Genomic DNA, 20069 nt, shown 5'->3' on the forward strand with positions numbered 1-20069 from the left:
TATAAAATATAGATAAATACCGACTAAAGAGTGGTATTGTACGTTTAGTCAGAAGTTTGTAGAACTGTGAAGGACTCAGTTCCGAGTAAATTGAGTACGCAGTTTTATTGCCATAATAAAAAAGTACTTAGAAAAGGTTTCCGAATTAAATTTAATGCATTTTTGGCTTAGTTATGAATTTTTTAAAATTGGTTTATAGACAAATTTGTCATATAAAATATAGAAAAAATCGACTCAAGCAAAGGTATTTTAAGTTTAGTCCGAAGCTTGTAAAATTGTGAAGGAGTCATTTCCGACCCCATAAATCATATATATTCTTGATCAGCATCAACAGCTGAATCGATCTAACTATGTCCGGTTGAAAAAAAATTTTTGAAATTTTGTTAGATTTTTGCAAAAAACGATAAGGGGTTACATCATTAAAATTGTCAAAAATCGACGAAAGTTTTCACTTTTTAACGATTTAAATTGAGTATGCAGTTTTATTGCCATAATAAAAACTAGCACAGGAAAGGTTTCCGATTTGAAATTAATGCATTTTTGGCTTAGTTATGAGATTTTTAAAATTTGATTTATTGACAAAATTGTCATATAAAATATAGATAAATACCGACTAAAGAGTGGAATTGTACGTTTAGTCCGAAGTTCGTACAACTGCGAAGGACTCAGTTCCGAGTAAATTGAGTATGCAGTTTTATTGCCATAATAAAAACGTGCATAGTAAAGGTTTCCGAATTAAAATTAATGCATTTTTGGCTTAGTTATGAGATTTTTAAAATTGGTTTATAGACAAATTTGTCATATAAAATATAGAAAAAATCGACTCAAGCAAAGGTATTTTAAGTTTAGTCCGAAGCTTGTAAAATTGTGAAGGAGTCATTTCCGACCCCATAAATCATATATATTCTTGATCAGCATCAACAGCTGAATCGATCTAACTATGTCCGGTTGAAAAAAAATTTTTGAAATTTTGTTAGATTTTTGCAAAAAACGATAAGGGGTTACATCATTAAAATTGTCAAAAATCGACGAAAGTTTTCACTTTTTAACGATTTAAATTGAGTATGCAGTTTTATTGCCATAATAAAAACTAGCACAGGAAAGGTTTCCGATTTGAAATTAATGCATTTTTGGCTTAGTTATGAGATTTTTAAAATTTGATTTATTGACAAAATTGTCATATAAAATATAGATAAATACCGACTAAAGAGTGGAATTGTACGTTTAGTCCGAAGTTCGTACAACTGCGAAGGACTCAGTTCCGAGAAAATTGAGTATGCAGTTTTATTGCCATAATAAAAACGTGCATAGAAAAGGTTTCCGAATTAAAATTAATGCATTTTTGGCTTAGTTATGAATTTTTTAAAATTGGTTTATAGACAAATTTGTCATATAAAATATAGAAAAAATCGACTCAAAGAAAGGTATTTTAAGTGTAGTCCGAAGCTTGTAAAATTGTGAAGGAGTCATTTCCGACCCCATAAATCATGTATATCCTTGATCAGCATCAACAGCTGAATCGATCTAACTATGTCCGGTTGAAAAAAAATTTTTGAAATTTTGTTAGATTTTTGCAAAAAACGATAAGGGGTTACATCATTAAAATTGTCAAAAATCGACGAAAGTTTTCACTTTTTAACGATTTAAATTGAGTATGCAGTTTTATTGCCATAATAAAAACTAGCACAGGAAAGGTTTCCGATTTGAAATTAATGCATTTTTGGCTTAGTTATGAGATTTTTAAAATTTGATTTATTGACAAAATTGTCATATAAAATATAGATAAATACCGACTAAAGAGTGGAATTGTACGTTTAGTCCGAAGTTCGTACAACTGCGAAGGACTCAGTTCCGAGTAAATTGAGTATGCAGTTTTATTGCCATAATAAAAACGTGCATAGTAAAGGTTTCCGAATTAAAATTAATGCATTTTTGGCTTAGTTATGAGATTTTTAAAATTGGTTTATAGACAAATTTGTCATATAAAATATAGAAAAAATCGACTCAAGCAAAGGTATTTTAAGTTTAGTCCGAAGCTTGTAAAATTGTGAAGGAGTCATTTCCGACCCCATAATATATATTCTTGATCAGCATCAACAGCTGAATCGATCTAACTATGTCCGGTTGAAAAAAAATTTTTGAAATTTTGTTCGATTTTTGCAAAAAACGATAAGGGGTTACATCATTAAAATTGTCAAAATTCGACGAAAATTTTCACTTTTTAACGTTTTAAATTGAGTATGCAGTTTTAATGCCATAATAAAAACTAGCACAGGAAAGGTTTCCGATTTGAAATTAATGCATTTTTGGCTTAGTTATGAGATTTTTAAAATTTGATTTATTGACAAAATTGTCATATAAAATATAGATAAATACCGACTAAAGAGTGGTATTGTACGTTTAGTCAGAAGTTTGTAGAACTGTGAAGGACTCAGTTCCGAGTAAATTGAGTACGCAGTTTTATTGCCATAATAAAAAAGTACTTAGAAAAGGTTTCCGAATTAAATTTAATGCATTTTTGGCTTAGTTATGAATTTTTTAAAATTGGTTTATAGACAAATTTGTCATATAAAATATAGAAAAAATCGACTCAAGCAAAGGTATTTTAAGTTTAGTCCGAAGCTTGTAAAATTGTGAAGGAGTCATTTCCGACCCCATAAATCATATATATTCTTGATCAGCATCAACAGCTGAATCGATCTAACTATGTCCGGTTGAAAAAAAATTTTTGAAATTTTGTTCGATTTTTGCAAAAAACGATAAGGGGTTACATCATTAAAATTGTCAAAATTCGACGAAAATTTTCACTTTTTAACGTTTTAAATTGAGTATGCAGTTTTAATGCCATAATAAAAACTAGCACAGGAAAGGTTTCCGATTTGAAATTAATGCATTTTTGGCTTAGTTATGAGATTTTTAAAATTTGATTTATTGACAAAATTGTCATATAAAATATAGATAAATACCGACTAAAGAGTGGTATTGTACGTTTAGTCAGAAGTTTGTAGAACTGTGAAGGACTCAGTTCCGAGTAAATTGAGTACGCAGTTTTATTGCCATAATAAAAAAGTACTTAGAAAAGGTTTCCGAATTAAATTTAATGCATTTTTGGCTTAGTTATGAATTTTTTAAAATTGGTTTATAGACAAATTTGTCATATAAAATATAGAAAAAATCGACTCAAGCAAAGGTATTTTAAGTTTAGTCCGAAGCTTGTAAAATTGTGAAGGAGTCATTTCCGACCCCATAAATCATATATATTCTTGATCAGCATCAACAGCTGAATCGATCTAACTATGTCCGGTTGAAAAAAAATTTTTGAAATTTTGTTCGATTTTTGCAAAAAACGATAAGGGGTTACATCATTAAAATTGTCAAAATTCGACGAAAATTTTCACTTTTTAACGTTTTAAATTGAGTATGCAGTTTTAATGCCATAATAAAAACTAGCACAGGAAAGGTTTCCGATTTGAAATTAATGCATTTTTGGCTTAGTTATGAGATTTTTAAAATTTGATTTATTGACAAAATTGTCATATAAAATATAGATAAATACCGACTAAAGAGTGGAATTGTACGTTTAGTCCGAAGTTCGTACAACTGCGAAGGACTCAGTTCCGAGAAAATTGAGTATGCAGTTTTATTGCCATAATAAAAACGTGCATAGAAAAGGTTTCCGAATTAAAATTAATGCATTTTTGGCTTAGTTATGAATTTTTTAAAATTGGTTTATAGACAAATTTGTCATATAAAATATAGAAAAAATCGACTCAAAGAAAGGTATTTTAAGTGTAGTCCGAAGCTTGTAAAATTGTGAAGGAGTCATTTCCGACCCCATAAATCATGTATATCCTTGATCAGCATCAGCAGCTGAATCGATCTAACTATGTTCGGTTGAAAAAAAATTTTTGAAATTTTGTTCGATTTTTGCAAAAAACGATAAGGGGTTACATCATTAAAATTGTCAAAAATCGACGAAAATTTTCACTTTTTAACGTTATAAATTGAGTATGCAGCTTTATTGCCATAATAAAAACTAGCACAGGAAAGGTTTCCGATTTGAAATTAATGCATTTTTGGCTTAGTTATGAGATTTTTAAAATTTGATTTATTGACAAAATTGTCATATAAAATATAGATAAATACCGACTAAAGAGTGGAATTGTACGTTTAGTCCGAAGTTCGTACAACTGCGAAGGACTCAGTTCCGAGTAAATTGAGTATGCGGTTTTATTGCCATAATAAAAACTAGCACAGGAAAGGTTTCCGATTTGAAATTAATGCATTTTTGGCTTAGTTATGAGATTTTTAAAATTTGATTTATTGACAAAATTGTCATATAAAATATAGATAAATACCGACTAAAGAGTGGTATTGTACGTTTAGTCCGAAGTTTGTAGAACTGTAAAGGACTCAGTTCCGAGTAAATTGAGTACGCAGTTTTATTGCCATAATAAAAAAGTACTTAGAAAAGGTTTCCGAATTAAATTTAATGCATTTTTGGCTTAGTTATGAGATTTTTAAAATTTGATTTATTGACAAAATTGTCATATAAAATATAGATAAATACCGACTAAAGAGTGGTATTGTACGTTTAGTCAGAAGTTTGTAGAACTGTGAAGGACTCAGTTCCGAGTAAATTGAGTATGCAGTTTTATTGCCATAATAAAAACGTGCATAGAAAAGGTTTCCGAATTAAAATTAATGCATTTTTGGCTTATTTATGAATTTTTTAAAATTGGTTTATAGACAAATTTGTCATATAAAATATAGAAAAAATTGACTCAAGCAAAGGTATTTTAAGTTTAGTCCGAAGCTTGTAAAATTGTGAAGGAGTCATTTCCGACCCCATAAATCATATATATCCTTGATCAGCATCAACAGCTGAATCGATCTAACTATGTTCGGTTGAAAAAAAATATTTGAAATTTTGTTCGATTTTTGCAAAAAACGATAAGGGGTTACATCATTAAAATTGTCAAAAATCGACGAAAATTTTCACTTTTTAACGTTTTAAATTGAGTATGCAGTTTTATTGCCATAATAAAAACGTGCATAGAAAAGGTTTCCGATTTGAAATTAATGCATTTTTGGCTTAGTTATGAGATTTTTAAAATTTGATTTATTGACAAAATTGTCATATAAAATATAGATAAATACCGACTAAAGAGTGGAATTGTACGTTTAGTCCGAAGTTCGTACAACTGCGAAGGACTCAGTTCCGAGAAAATTGAGTATGCAGTTTTATTGCCATAATAAAAACGTGCATAGAAAAGGTTTCCGAATTAAAATTAATGCATTTTTGGCTTAGTTATGAATTTTTTAAAATTGGTTTATAGACAAATTTGTCATATAAAATATAGAAAAAATCGACTCAAAGAAAGGTATTTTAAGTGTAGTCCGAAGCTTGTAAAATTGTGAAGGAGTCATTTCCGACCCCATAAATCATGTATATCCTTGATCAGCATCAGCAGCTGAATCGATCTAACTATGTTCGGTTGAAAAAAAATTTTTGAAATTTTGTTCGATTTTTGCAAAAAACGATAAGGGGTTACATCATTAAAATTGTCAAAAATCGACGAAAATTTTCACTTTTTAACGTTTTAAATTGAGTATGCAGCTTTATTGCCATAATAAAAACTAGCACAGGAAAGGTTTCCGATTTGAAATTAATGCATTTTTGGCTTAGTTATGAGATTTTTAAAATTTGATTTATTGACAAAATTGTCATATAAAATATAGATAAATACCGACTAAAGAGTGGTATTGTACGTTTAGTCCGAAGTTTGTAGAACTGTAAAGGACTCAGTTCCGAGTAAATTGAGTACGCAGTTTTATTGCCATAATAAAAAAGTACTTAGAAAAGGTTTCCGAATTAAATTTAATGCATTTTTGGCTTAGTTATGAGATTTTTAAAATTTGATTTATTGACAAAATTGTCATATAAAATATAGATAAATACCGACTAAAGAGTGGTATTGTACGTTTAGTCAGAAGTTTGTAGAACTGTGAAGGACTCAGTTCCGAGTAAATTGAGTATGCAGTTTTATTGCCATAATAAAAACGTGCATAGAAAAGGTTTCCGAATTAAAATTAATGCATTTTTGGCTTATTTATGAATTTTTTAAAATTGGTTTATAGACAAATTTGTCATATAAAATATAGAAAAAATTGACTCAAGCAAAGGTATTTTAAGTTTAGTCCGAAGCTTGTAAAATTGTGAAGGAGTCATTTCCGACCCCATAAATCATATATATCCTTGATCAGCATCAACAGCTGAATCGATCTAACTATGTTCGGTTGAAAAAAAATATTTGAAATTTTGTTCGATTTTTGCAAAAAACGATAAGGGGTTACATCATTAAAATTGTCAAAAATCGACGAAAATTTTCACTTTTTAACGTTTTAAATTGAGTATGCAGTTTTATTGCCATAATAAAAACGTGCATAGAAAAGGTTTCCGAATTAAATTTAATGCATTTTTGGCTTAGTTATGAATTTTTTAAAATTGGTTTATAGACAAATTTGTCATATAAAATATAGAAAAAATCGACTCAAGCAAAGGTATTTTAAGTTTAGTCCGAAGCTTGTAAAATTGTGAAGGAGTCATTTCCGACCCCATAAATCATATATATTCTTGATCAGCATCAACAGCTGAATCGATCTAACTATGTCCGGTTGAAAAAAAATTTTTGAAATTTTGTTCGATTTTTGCAAAAAACGATAAGGGGTTACATCATTAAAATTGTCAAAAATCGACGAAAATTTTCACTTTTTAACGTTTTAAATTGAGTATGCAGTTTTATTGCCATAATAAAAACTAGCACAGGAAAGGTTTCCGATTTGAAATTAATGCATTTTTGGCTTAGTTATGCGATTTTTAAAATTTGATTTATTGACAAAATTGTCATATAAAATATAGATAAATACCGACTAAAGAGTGGTATTGTACGTTTAGTCCGAAGTTCGTACAACTGCGAGTAAAGTGAGTATGCAGTTTTATTGCCATAATAAAAACGTGCATAGAAAAGGTTTCCGAATTAAATTTAATGCATTTTTGGCTTAGTTATGAATTTTTTAAAATTGGTTTATAGACAAATTTGTCATATAAAATATAGAAAAAATCGACTCAAGCAAAGCTATTTTAAGTTTAGTCCGAAGCTTGTAAAATTGTGAAGGAGTCATTTCCGACCCCATAAATCATATATATTCTTGATCAGCATCAACAGCTGAATCGATCTAACTATGTCCGGTTGAAAAAAAATTTTTGAAATTTTGTTCGATTTTTGCAAAAAACGATAAGGGGTTACATCATTAAAATTGTCAAAATTCGACGAAAATTTTCACTTTTTAACGTTTTAAATTGAGTATGCAGTTTTAATGCCATAATAAAAACTAGCACAGGAAAGGTTTCCGATTTGAAATTAATGCATTTTTGGCTTAGTTATGAGATTTTTAAAATTTGATTTATTGACAAAATTGTCATATAAAATATAGATAAATACCGACTAAAGAGTGGTATTGTACGTTTAGTCAGAAGTTTGTAGAACTGTGAAGGACTCAGTTCCGAGTAAATTGAGTACGCAGTTTTATTGCCATAATAAAAAAGTACTTAGAAAAGGTTTCCGAATTAAAATTAATGCATTTTTGGCTTAGTTATGAATTTTTTAAAATTGGTTTATAGACAAATTTGTCATATAAAATATAGAAAAAATCGACTCAAGCAAAGCTATTTTAAGTTTAGTCCGAAGCTTGTAAAATTGTGAAGGAGTCATTTCCGACCCCATAAATCATATATATTCTTGATCAGCATCAACAGCTGAATCGATCTAACTATGTCCGGTTGAAAAAAAATTTTTGAAATTTTGTTCGATTTTTGCAAAAAACGATAAGGGGTTACATCATTAAAATTGTCAAAATTCGACGAAAATTTTCACTTTTTAACGTTTTAAATTGAGTATGCAGTTTTAATGCCATAATAAAAACTAGCACAGGAAAGGTTTCCGATTTGAAATTAATGCATTTTTGGCTTAGTTATGAGATTTTTAAAATTTGATTTATTGACAAAATTGTCATATAAAATATAGATAAATACCGACTAAAGAGTGGTATTGTACGTTTAGTCAGAAGTTTGTAGAACTGTGAAGGACTCAGTTCCGAGTAAATTGAGTACGCAGTTTTATTGCCATAATAAAAAAGTACTTAGAAAAGGTTTCCGAATTAAAATTAATGCATTTTTGGCTTAGTTATGAATTTTTTAAAATTGGTTTATAGACAAATTTGTCATATAAAATATAGAAAAAATCGACTCAAGCAAAGGTATTTTAAGTTTAGTCCGAAGCTTGTAAAATTGTGAAGGAGTCATTTCCGACCCCATAAATCATATATATTCTTGATCAGCATCAACAGCTGAATCGATCTAACTATGTCCGGTTGAAAAAAAATTTTTGAAATTTTGTTCGATTTTTGCAAAAAACGATAAGGGGTTACATCATTAAAATTGTCAAAATTCGACGAAAATTTTCACTTTTTAACGTTTTAAATTGAGTATGCAGTTTTAATGCCATAATAAAAACTAGCACAGGAAAGGTTTCCGATTTGAAATTAATGCATTTTTGGCTTAGTTATGAGATTTTTAAAATTTGATTTATTGACAAAATTGTCATATAAAATATAGATAAATACCGACTAAAGAGTGGAATTGTACGTTTAGTCCGAAGTTCGTACAACTGCGAAGGACTCAGTTCCGAGAAAATTGAGTATGCAGTTTTATTGCCATAATAAAAAAGTACTTAGAAAAGGTTTCCGAATTAAAATTAATGCATTTTTGGCTTAGTTATGAATTTTTTAAAATTGGTTTATAGACAAATTTGTCATATAAAATATAGAAAAAATCGACTCAAGCAAAGGTATTTTAAGTTTAGTCCGAAGCTTGTAAAATTGTGAAGGAGTCATTTCCGACCCCATAAATCATATATATTCTTGATCAGCATCAACAGCTGAATCGATCTAACTATGTCCGGTTGAAAAAAAATTTTTGAAATTTTGTTCGATTTTTGCAAAAAACGATAAGGGGTTACATCATTAAAATTGTCAAAAATCGACGAAAATTTTCACTTTTTAACGTTTTAAATTGAGTATGCAGTTTTATTGCCATAATAAAAACTAGCACAGGAAAGGTTTCCGATTTGAAATTAATGCATTTTTGGCTTAGTTATGCGATTTTTAAAATTTGATTTATTGACAAAATTGTCATATAAAATATAGATAAATACCGACTAAAGAGTGGTATTGTACGTTTAGTCCGAAGTTCGTACAACTGCGAAGGACACAGTTCCGAGTAAATTGAGTATGCAGTTTTATTGCCATAATAAAAACGTGCATAGAAAAGGTTTCCGAATTAAATTTAATGCATTTTTGGCTTAGTTATGAATTTTTTAAAATTGGTTTATAGACAAATTTGTCATATAAAATATAGAAAAAATCGACTCAAGCAAAGGTATTTTAAGTTTAGTCCGAAGCTTGTAAAATTGTGAAGGAGTCATTTCCGACCCCATAAATCATGTATATCCTTGATCAGCATCAACAGCTGAATCGATCTAACTATGTTCGGTTGAAAAAAAATTTTTGAAATTTTGTTCGATTTTTGCAAAAAACGATAAGGGGTTACATCATTAAAATTGTCAAAAATCGACGAAAGTTTTCACTTTTTAACGTTTTAAATAGAGTATGCAGTTTTATTGCCATAATAAAAACTAGCACAGGAAAGGTTTCCGATTTGAAATTAATGCATTTTTGGCTTAGTTATGAGATTTTTAAAATTTGATTTATTGACAAAATTGTCATATAAAATATAGATAAATACCGACTAAAGAGTGGTATTGTACGTTTAGTCCGAAGTTTGTAGAACTGTAAAGGACTCAGTTCCGAGTAAATTGAGTATGCAGTTTTATTGCCATAATAAAAAAGTACATAGAAAAGGTTTCCGAATTAAATTTAATGCATTTTTGGCTTAGTTATGAGATTTTTAAAATTTGATTTATTGACAAAATTGTCATATAAAATATAGATAAATACCGACTAAAGAGTGGTATTGTACGTTTAGTCAGAAGTTTGTAGAACTGTGAAGGACTCAGTTCCGAGTAAATTGAGTATGCAGTTTTATTGCCATAATAAAAACGTGCATAGAAAAGGTTTCCGAATTAAAATTAATGCATTTTTGGCTTATTTATGAATTTTTTAAAATTGGTTTATAGACAAATTTGTCATATAAAATATAGAAAAAATCGACTCAAGCAAAGGTATTTTAAGTGTAGTCCGAAGCTTGTAAAATTGTGAAGGAGTCATTTCCGACCCCATAAATCATATATATTCTTGATCAGCATCAACAGCTGAATCGATCTAACTATGTTCGGTTGAAAAAAATTTTTTGAAATTTTGTTCGATTTTTGCAAAAAACGATAAGGGGTTACATCATTAAAATTGTCAAAAATCGACGAAAATTTTTACTTTTTAACGTTTTAAATTGAGTATGCAGTTTTATTGCCATAATAAAAACGTGCATAGAAAAGGTTTCCGAATTAAAATTAATGCATTTTTGGCTTAGTTATGAGATTTTTAAAATTTGATTTATTGACAAAATTGTCATATAAAATATAGATAAATACCGACTAAAGAGTGGAATTGTACGTTTAGTCCGAAGTTCGTACAACTGCGAAGGACTCAGTTCCGAGTAAATTGAGTATGCAGTTTTATTGCCATAATAAAAACGTGCATAGAAAAGGTTTCCGAATTAAAATTAATATATTTTTGGCTTAGTTATGAATTTTTTAAAATTGATTTATTGACAAAATTGTCATATAAAATATAGATAAATACCGACTAAAGAGTGGTATTGTACGTTTAGTCAGAAGTTTGTAGAACTGTGAAGGACTCAGTTCCGAGTAAATTGAGTACGCAGTTTTATTGCCATAATAAAAAAGTACTTAGAAAAGGTTTCCGAATTAAATTTAATGCATTTTTGGCTTAGTTATGAATTTTTTAAAATTGGTTTATAGACAAATTTGTCATATAAAATATAGAAAAAATCGACTCAAGCAAAGGTATTTTAAGTTTAGTCCGAAGCTTGTAAAATTGTGAAGGAGTCATTTCCGACCCCATAAATCATATATATTCTTGATCAGCATCAACAGCTGAAGCGATCTAACTATGTCCGGTTGAAAAATTTTTTTTGAAATTTTGTTGGATTTTTGCAAAAAACGATAAGGGGTTACATCATTAAAATTGTCAAAAATCGACAACAATTTTCACTTTTTAACGTTTTAAATTGAGTATGCAGTTTTATTGCCATAATAAAAACTAGCACAGGAAAGGTTTCCGATTTGAAATTAATGCATTTTTGGCTTAGTTATGGGATTTTTAAAATTTGATTTATTGACAAAATTGTCATATAAAATATAGATAAATATCGACTACAGAGTGGTATTGTACGTTTAGTCCGAAGTTTGTAGAACTGTGAAGGACTCAGTTCCGAGTAAATTGAGAATGCAGTTTTATTGCCATAATAAAAAAGTACATAGAAAAGGTTTCCGAATTAAATTTAATGCATTTTTGGCTTAGTTATGAATTTTTTAAAATTGGTTTATAGACAAATTTGTCATATAAAATATAGAAAAAATCGACTCAAGCAAAGGTATTTTAAGTTTAGTCCGAAGCTTGTAAAATTGTGAAGGAGTCATTTCCGACCCCATAAATCATATATATTCTTGATCAGCATCAACAGCTGAATCGATCTAACTATGTCCGGTTGAAAAAATTTTTTGGAAATTTTGTTCGATTTTTGCAAAAAACGATAAGGGGTTACATCATTAAAATTGTCAAAAATCGACAACAATTTTCACTTTTTAACGTTTTAAATTGAGTATGCAGTTTTATTGCCATAATAAAAACTAGCACAGGAAAGGTTTCCGATTTGAAATTAATGCATTTTTGGCTTAGTTATGGGATTTTTAAAATTTGATTTATTGACAAAATTGTCATATAAAATATAGATAAATATCGACTACAGAGTGGTATTGTACGTTTAGTCCGAAGTTTGTAGAACTGTGAAGGACTCAGTTCCGAGTAAATTGAGAATGCAGTTTTATTGCCATATTAAAAACGTGCATAGAAAAGGTTTCCGAATTAAAATTAATGCATTTTTGGCTCAGTTATGAATTTTTTAAAATTGGTTTATAGACAAATTTGTCATATAAAATATAGAAAAAATCGAGTCAAAGAAAGGTATTACTTCTGACTTAGTTATGATATTTTTAAGGTTTAATATTTCTAAAAAGTAGGAAAGAATTTTCGTTGAAAATTTCTGACTAAAGAATGCAAATAATAAAATACATATATAAATGACACCTTCCAAGGTTATGAAAAGTTCTGTATTATATATTAAGGAAACGTAAATAGTCAACAAGGAGAACTGTGTAAGATAAATAATAAATAGTATTACCTAATACCTAGTTCTATTCTATATAATATATTAATTACATAGTTTATTAGTACATCATAGTTTTGTACTTACTTTCTTAATTATAAAACTACATTAATATAGAGAATAAAACAATTAATTATTTGCAGTTTATTATTAGGAAAAATATAAATAAAATATAAATGCATTTTGGTTTTTTCGCGACTCCCCATTGTCTAGCAGTATTTACTTTTGAATTCGTAATCATCCTCGGATCCGGTGGCCAGTAGCTCCTCCTTACAGCCGTGATGCAACCGATGCACATCCGAGTCGAAGCATTCGTCATGGAGACGCTTATCCCTGCTCTTGCTACGCTGTCGCCTTGAATGGGCTGCATGACCATTTCCATGTCCTCCATGGCCACTACTTCCATGACCATGGGATCCCCCATGGTGGGTATGATGATGCTCCGACGGTGGTGGATGATGGATCGAGGCCTTGTGGTGGAAAGACGCCGGTGGACTGAGCTCTCTGGGCGGGCGACAGTGATTGGATGGCGGTATGGGATCATCATACCGCGGACATGGATGATCACCCACAGGCGAGGCGGTCTCATAGCGTTTCGAGAGCAACGTGAACTCCTGGTGGGCAGAGCACAAGGCCTGAAGACGGTGCAGAAGATCGGTCTCGGGTAGATCACGAAGATGCAAAGTCCTGGCCACCGAGGTGCGGAAGGATTGCAAATGTGAAAGCCGCTGATTGGCATCCGAGAGCTGGGAACTCAGACGATTGACATCGTCACGCATGGACTAATAATTGGAATGAAAAATTAAATGATTAATTCTTATCATAAGTAAGTTTGTTTTACTTCTTCAACTCACATTGATTAAAGCCTCATCGCGACACCGCCGATTCTGATTGGATTCGCAGGAGGACTTCAAACGCTCCTTCAGGGCACTCATTTGGGACAGCAGCCGGGTCTTCTCATCCTCCAGATCGCATATCTGCGTAGTCAGTTCATCAATCTTTCTAGCGCGCTCCAGCGAAGTAATCTTGTACTCCACAGCCTCGGCCAGTTGGGCCTTGACCTCCGCTATCTGGGATCGGGCATCCGCCAATTGGGCACTCAGCTTGTCCACCTGTTTGGATGCCTTTTTGGCCCGACAGACGGCATCATCTCGCTCCCCCTGCAACATGCACTTGCCCCTGGCACCGTCCTCTATGATGGCCAATTTGCGACGCAGTAGCTCCAGATGAAGATCCCTACGCTGCACTTGCTCTCGAAGGACCCGAACCCTTCGCTGCAGATTATAGACACTGCTGCTCTCCTTCAGGGGAATATCATGGCAGGATCTCTCCCGTCGGAGCTTGCCATGAACATGCCCATCGCAGCAGCCCTTCTCGGGGCTATGGGAATGATGGTGATGATGATGGTGGGCGTTGGCCACCTCGTGCTCACAGTGAGCGGTGAGTCTCTCTGCGCGCTCGAGAAGATTCTCCGCCATCAGATTCGTGTCGGTGCCGAGAGCCGGCGGAGCAGAGCACTCGCTCCAGTTCATGGCATTGGCCAGACGCTGCAGGAACTCCGAGAGTCCCATGTGATCCTTGCGCAGTGTATGAATCTCCGCATGGCATTTCTCCAGTCGATCGGAGAGCTCACACTTCTGGGCCTCGCCGGAACGAAGGCGACACTCGGTGGTCTGCTGGGTTTCCTTCAGCTTTTCGTGCTCGGAGTTTAGTTGATCGCGAAGGGAATGCATTTGCTGCAGGCAAATTATAAGGATAATATAGTAAGTGTACAGGTTTTAATAAAGTAATCAAACCCACCGCATGCATTGCTTGATTCTCCGCCAGGGTCTCCCTTAACTTATCCTTGATGAGTGTCTCGCAGGGCTCTGGGACATTCAAAAGGTTACTCAATCCACGCAAGAACTGCAGGCGATCACCCTGAATCCTATCCAAATTATTCTGCAAGCGATGACACCTTGACTCGAAGCCCCTCAGCTCCTCCTTGAGCTTTTCCCCATTGATCTCGGATTCGGTAAGGCGATCCCTTTGGATCTGCAGATCCCTTTCGTACTGACGACAGCGTCCTTCGAGCTCGTGATTGTGATTCCCAGCTCCGTCCAGTTGGGCCGTCAGGCGCTGTTTCTCTATATTGGCCAGCGACTTCAAATTGAGCAGCTCATTCTCACAGGAGCTGAGAGTGTCACAGGTGGAGCTGACCTTGGCCTTGGCCCGTTGCAGCTCCACCATCACCTCCTCGGCCCGGGAAACAATGCACTCGGGCGTGGCATGTGAATTTTGGTTCCCATCGCACACATCCATTCCCAGAGCAATGCTAAGGCGTCGCAGGAGATCATGTAGCTGTGCCTTGGCCTGCTCCTTTTGGGACTCCTCACTGGCCACATGGGTCTCCAGATGCTGGATCTTGCATATCAGCTCCTTGTTGCGCTCATCCGAGCTACGCTTCTCCCGCTGCACTGTGCTGATGGTGGAATCGCATCTGGCCTGCACGGCTTGCTCTCGGCTCTCTGCATTCTGGAGGCGAGTCTGCAAGGATCCAATGAGTGCCGTTTGCCGGGCAGCCTGCGCCCGAAGGTTCTCGATATCCGCATCCTTGCTGCACAGGGCGGTGCGGGCTTCAGCGAGCTTTCAAAGAGAATTTTAAGAATTATTTTGTATTAAATATTTAATAAAATATTATTTAATACATTACCTCTCCCGTAAGCCTCTCCTTTTTGTAGGATAATGCAGCCAGTTCGCTTCGCAGAGTGGTGGTCATATCCAGGCCATGATGATGCTCGGTGACAGTGATTCCCGCACTGCCACAGGATGTGTCCAACTAAAAAATAATTATAAAAAATTCAAAATAAACTTAACACTACCTTCGTTAAAGTTTACAAAAGTTGGCAAAAAATTGCATTTTGAATTTTAAATTGAGTATACAGTTTTATTAACCAAACAAAAAGAAACATAGGAAAGTTTTCCGAATTGATATTAATGACTTTTTGGCAAAGCTATGGGTTTTTTTTAAATTTGATTTTAGAAAAAATTTGCATAAAATAATAGATAAATTTTGGTATTATAATTTTAATCAGAAACTTGCAAAGCAGTGAAGAAGTTATTTCGGACCCTACAATTCATATATATTCTTGATTAGAATGAAAAGCTAAATTAATCTAGCAGTATCCGGTTGAAAATACAATTTTCGAAATTATTTTCATTTTTTCAAAAAAATTGATTATAATTTTCAAAATTTGCCAAAACATTTTTAATTTTTAAATTGTAAAACTCGGTATGCAGATTTGTTAGCCCCATAAAAACTACCACAGAAAAGAAATTTGATTTAAAACTAATGCATTTTTTACTTAGTTATGATATTTGAAAAACTGTGATTTATAAAAAAAAACATAGCATTTAAAAATATCGATTAAGATATACCTAGAACACAGATTGTCTAGATATTCTTGTAGGTATACGAACGAAAAAAAGCCATTGATTGCCAGAAGTCATATATATTTCAATTTGCAATCCAAAATCTTCTCGAAGTTAGTTTCTTTCTCTTAAAATTCTCGATTAACTTTCTACAAATTTCACTTTAAATTTAAAATCAATCCGAAGCAACTCTCTCTCTCCTACCAAATGATGATGATGGGGCGACAGACCAGCACTATGTCCTAGGTGGTGATGATGCAAATGATTGTCACTGGGCATTTTCGAATCACCCAAAAAACCAGCGGGTCACAAAACTTAACCGTTCTCCGTCGTGGTAGCCGATGGACTGAGCCCGTAGTGACGTCGCTAAACTCCTGGCCGTGGGCCTAACAACCTCTGCCTGGCACCGAGGAATTTACTCCAACATAACATCACACAATGCTCGAGTTTATGCTCCAAGTGAAAACGAGCTCAATGGCAGGAGCAGGAGCAGGTGTAGCAGGAGCAGTAGCAGGAGAAGCACGGAGTGGCAGGAGTATGAGGAAGCCCGGAACTATAGCCACATTTACACATCGGGGTAACTTTGCAGGTTGTTTGGATTATTTGGGTCATTCACATGGCGCCAAGTGGCGAAGAACGTTCACGTACGAGGAGTATCCAATGCAATATCCACAAGGGACTCACGCACGCAAATGCGGATGAGGCCGGGTATGAGGTAACGATGGTTTCTATGGTGGAAATTTTGCACTCTAGGCCGGAAACGGAAAATGAGGTGTGCAAGTTTTTGGCCAATTGTCTGCACTTTCCAAAAGGGGGAAAGAAGACAAATGGGAACTGAAAATGTGCTGAGCATTCGATAAGCTGGGCAAAAGTTAATTATGCAGCCAATTGAGTTTGGTTCGGAAAGGAAATTGAAATTGTTTTGGAGAGAAAATGTTGCACTTAGTTTAATAAATGAGTTTTTTGAATACTTAAATTAAAGAAAACAAACCATTTCTAAAGTTTTCTATATTTATTAAGCTTTTAGAAAGGTTTCGTCTATGTTTTAAAGTCTGTATCAAATCTAGAAAGTTTCTACTAGAAACTAATACTGAGTCAAAATTACTGTGGCATTGTAAGTCATTTTCCCAGACTATAAAATAATAAACCTTAGCTATACGAACTATAATTAATTAGCCTATAAATTATATCTCAGCCTGACTTCCCTCTAAGACCTTATTCTCTGATTATATGCACCCTTTGACAAATTCTTTAACCACAATTCCAACCACTGTAACCCTTACCGATATTACCAAATTCTATGCAAATCCTCGACCCCCCCAAATTCAGACAAAAAACATCATTAGAGTTCCCCTAACAACCGCATAAATTTGAAACATAAAAAAGCGACGAACAAAAGTCGTTATTCAATTGCGAAATCACATAAATCTTTCCCTAATATGATGATGATGTACCTTGAATATGGCCATTTGGCACACGATTCCGCGAGTCTAATTTTAGGCAGTTGGAAACAGACATGACTTACCTGGTGGTAAGTTGGAGTGGGGGCCGGCACTGTGGTCATTATGCTTCCGGGGCTGATTTTTGTGACATTTTCAGAGCCGCACAAAACCTCAAACACTAGCCAATCCTCCGAGGTATTGCCATTGGTCGTGGGACGCGGATTTACCGGCATTCCAAATGATTTTATCTGGGTAAAAAACCCGATCCACCTCTTAACTGCCGATGAAGAATTTCTACACTCTCTATTTTCTAGGCGCCGGACAAAAAATAACTAGCAAATAGCATAGGCAAAGTTATGCGGCGACTTTCAGTTGGTTGCCACGGAGCATAAAATAACTATGCACGGAGGACGCATTTCTCAAAGTCGGTGTGGGAGTTACTACGGCGACGTGGAGTGCATGTAATTCGATTTTCTAAACTGCAATTTCCACGGAAAACCCCCACCTCTCGGTATCGTTTGCCTGTAATTTCATTTGTCTCCAAACAAAACAAAAATAATAATGAATATGGTAAATGTTTGCCTTAAGTTGGGTTCGCTACGCCCCCATTCCCTTACTACTACCAATACCCTGATCCTTTGACAGTGACTTTGAAGGCAACAAGAAGAACAACAACATGCACCCGTTGGGGGTTAAGTTCACCAGGCATTACACAGAGTTATTTGATTATTTTGTTTGGGTTGCCAAAATAAATACACTTTTCCGAATATCGATGAGCTTTAGAATTTGGCTTGCTTCTTTTTTTTCTTGGCCGGATCTTTTGGGTTGTAGACAGCTTCTAAGGCCTGCACCGTGGCTCTCACATCTACGACGGTTTGTTCAGCCTTAGCCTGGGTAAAGGGAGAAATTTGTTAATTAAATGCATATACATACATTAATCTGATAAATCGACAACATAATTTACACACTAAAGACAGTTAGAAGAGTCCGTTACTTCCTACCTGCTTTTCCTTTCGTATTCTCTCCTCCGTTGCCATTAGTTCCCTCTCCTCAGCAATTCGCCGCTTGTACATCTGCTCCTGCTCCGTGTAGAACTTGTAATCATCGTTGACCTTTGTCAGGGCAAGTCGTGCCACCGTGCACTCTACCTCGGCATTTTCCAGATCGTTTTCGTAACGCATCTGCCATTCATTGAGCTGCTCCCTCAGATTGTCCACTTGAAGGGAGTAAATGTTCTCGGAATGGTTTTGAACCAATTCGTCCTTGTAAATTATTTCCTCCAGGTCCTTAAGTTGCTTCGCCAGATCCTCCTCGCGTCCATTAAGGCGCATTAGCCGCTGGTCCGCACAGCTGTTTAGCCAGTTGAATCGGTAGCGAATCTCGATGGGATCCATAGCTAAGATTGGTTTTTAGAAGTTCCAAGATATAAGAAATACATTTTAAAATTGAAAGCTGGCCTCACTTACCGGTCACGTCCTCGAACTGATCAAGGACCGCCGTGAGACGAGTGTTTTTGAGGTTAACACTGCTGGAAGTATCAAGCATAGTAATCGCCTTTAAGTGGTCTTTTATCGCACGATTTTCAACGAGTCCCTTAATCCAAGAACCATTCAAGTTGTACTTGGCTTCACTGAAAGAAAATTTGCATACATACATATATTGAAATAGAGAATCTTTATAGAAAATAACCACTTACCGCAGCATTTGCATGCTATTGGAGCAGAGATTATGATTGAAACTAAAGTCTTCTCTGATCTCGTAGATTAAAAGCATTATTTCGTGCAGATCCGTCCGAAACTTAAGGCAGTCGAGATCCTCTGTGGTTCGCTCCCGATGGATAACGTCAAGGTACATCTGGTTATGGTCAAGTCGTTGTAAGAAATGATCCAGGGACCAGCTAAATAGGCGGTAGGGCATTTCGTCCAGTTTGCCGGGCCAGGGGCTGGAGAAGAGACGCAGCTGCCTAAGGAGGCGCACCGACATGAACTCAATGGCTGCCTTCTGGCACTGCTGGTTGAGGTCATTCAGCTGGGAGAGTCGCTCCACGTACGCTTCGGAGCTCCTTAACGATCGTTTAGTGGTTGGCTTACTATATTTCTCATACCACTTGCGCAAAATGTTAGCAAGAAGCCTTGTCTCGGGCGTGTTGTTTAAGTCGGCCCATTTTGAGGTGTGGTCAACTTCGCCCATGCTCTTCCGGGCTATTGTTTGTCTCGGCTTTAGAGCACTGATTCTCTTCTCTTCTTCAACCAGGAACTTCTTAATGAACTCATCGCGACACTCGGAGGGATCAATGTCGGGCAATGGAAACAGAACCTCATACTGGTCGGAATCTGGTACTGAAGAATCATCATCTGGATCCGTTATAGTCAGACTTTTCCTAATTTTCGTTTCCATTTTTGTTTTGATAGTTTTTTTTTTTTAGTGTTCACCTGTCACTTTTAAAATTAATATAGTGTTGCCTAGAATTTTAGACTTATATTCATACTATTTTGATTGTATCATGCTTTCTTTAGACTATTTTATATTGTATAAAATGCGAGACTTGCAATGAGCAATAAATTTTTATATGTAATATATTGGGTCAATATAATCGAACGAATTAATTAATTTGACTTAATAAAATATAATTCATATTTTAATAGATATTTTCGATATTTACAATTTTGAATATTTTGCTATATTTTCGAGAGTGATAACATCACATATGTATCATTTCTCTGTCGATAACA

At 34.2% G+C, this 20069-nt stretch overlaps 2 protein-coding genes across 3 annotated transcripts; both read right to left on the reverse strand.

Annotated features, from left to right (window-relative positions):
* Nucleotides 1-12613: 12613 nt before the first annotated feature.
* LOC110179882 (uncharacterized) lies at nt 12614-17718 on the reverse strand. 2 transcript variants are annotated; one of them, XM_020947483.2, is made up of 5 exons: nt 17421-17718; nt 15177-15302; nt 14285-15109; nt 13339-14220; nt 12614-13266 (listed from the first exon to the last, which is right to left on the reverse strand). In XM_020947483.2, exons 1-5 carry the CDS (start codon nt 17568-17570, stop codon nt 12694-12696), a joined length of 2556 nt encoding a protein of 851 aa, XP_020803142.2. In that variant the 5' UTR covers nt 17571-17718; the 3' UTR covers nt 12614-12693. The 2 variants fall into 2 exon arrangements, with proteins under 2 accessions (XP_020803142.2, XP_086688510.1); XM_086832384.1 differs by lacking the exon at nt 17421-17718 and adding an exon at nt 16100-16284.
* Nucleotides 17719-18022: 304 nt separating this feature from the next.
* LOC110187500 (uncharacterized) lies at nt 18023-19893 on the reverse strand. Its single transcript, XM_020956893.2, has 4 exons — nt 19034-19893; nt 18804-18967; nt 18339-18733; nt 18023-18227 (listed from the first exon to the last, which is right to left on the reverse strand). The coding sequence occupies exons 1-4, from the start codon at nt 19732-19734 to the stop codon at nt 18117-18119; spliced, it is 1371 nt and encodes a 456-aa protein (XP_020812552.2). The 5' UTR covers nt 19735-19893; the 3' UTR covers nt 18023-18116.
* Nucleotides 19894-20069: the final 176 nt, after the last annotated feature.

The sequence above is a fragment of the Drosophila serrata genome, unplaced genomic scaffold (assembly GCF_035046125.1).
Source record: "Drosophila serrata isolate PLE 108 unplaced genomic scaffold, ASM3504612v1 contig_249, whole genome shotgun sequence".
Taxonomy (NCBI): Eukaryota; Metazoa; Arthropoda; class Insecta; order Diptera; family Drosophilidae; genus Drosophila; species Drosophila serrata.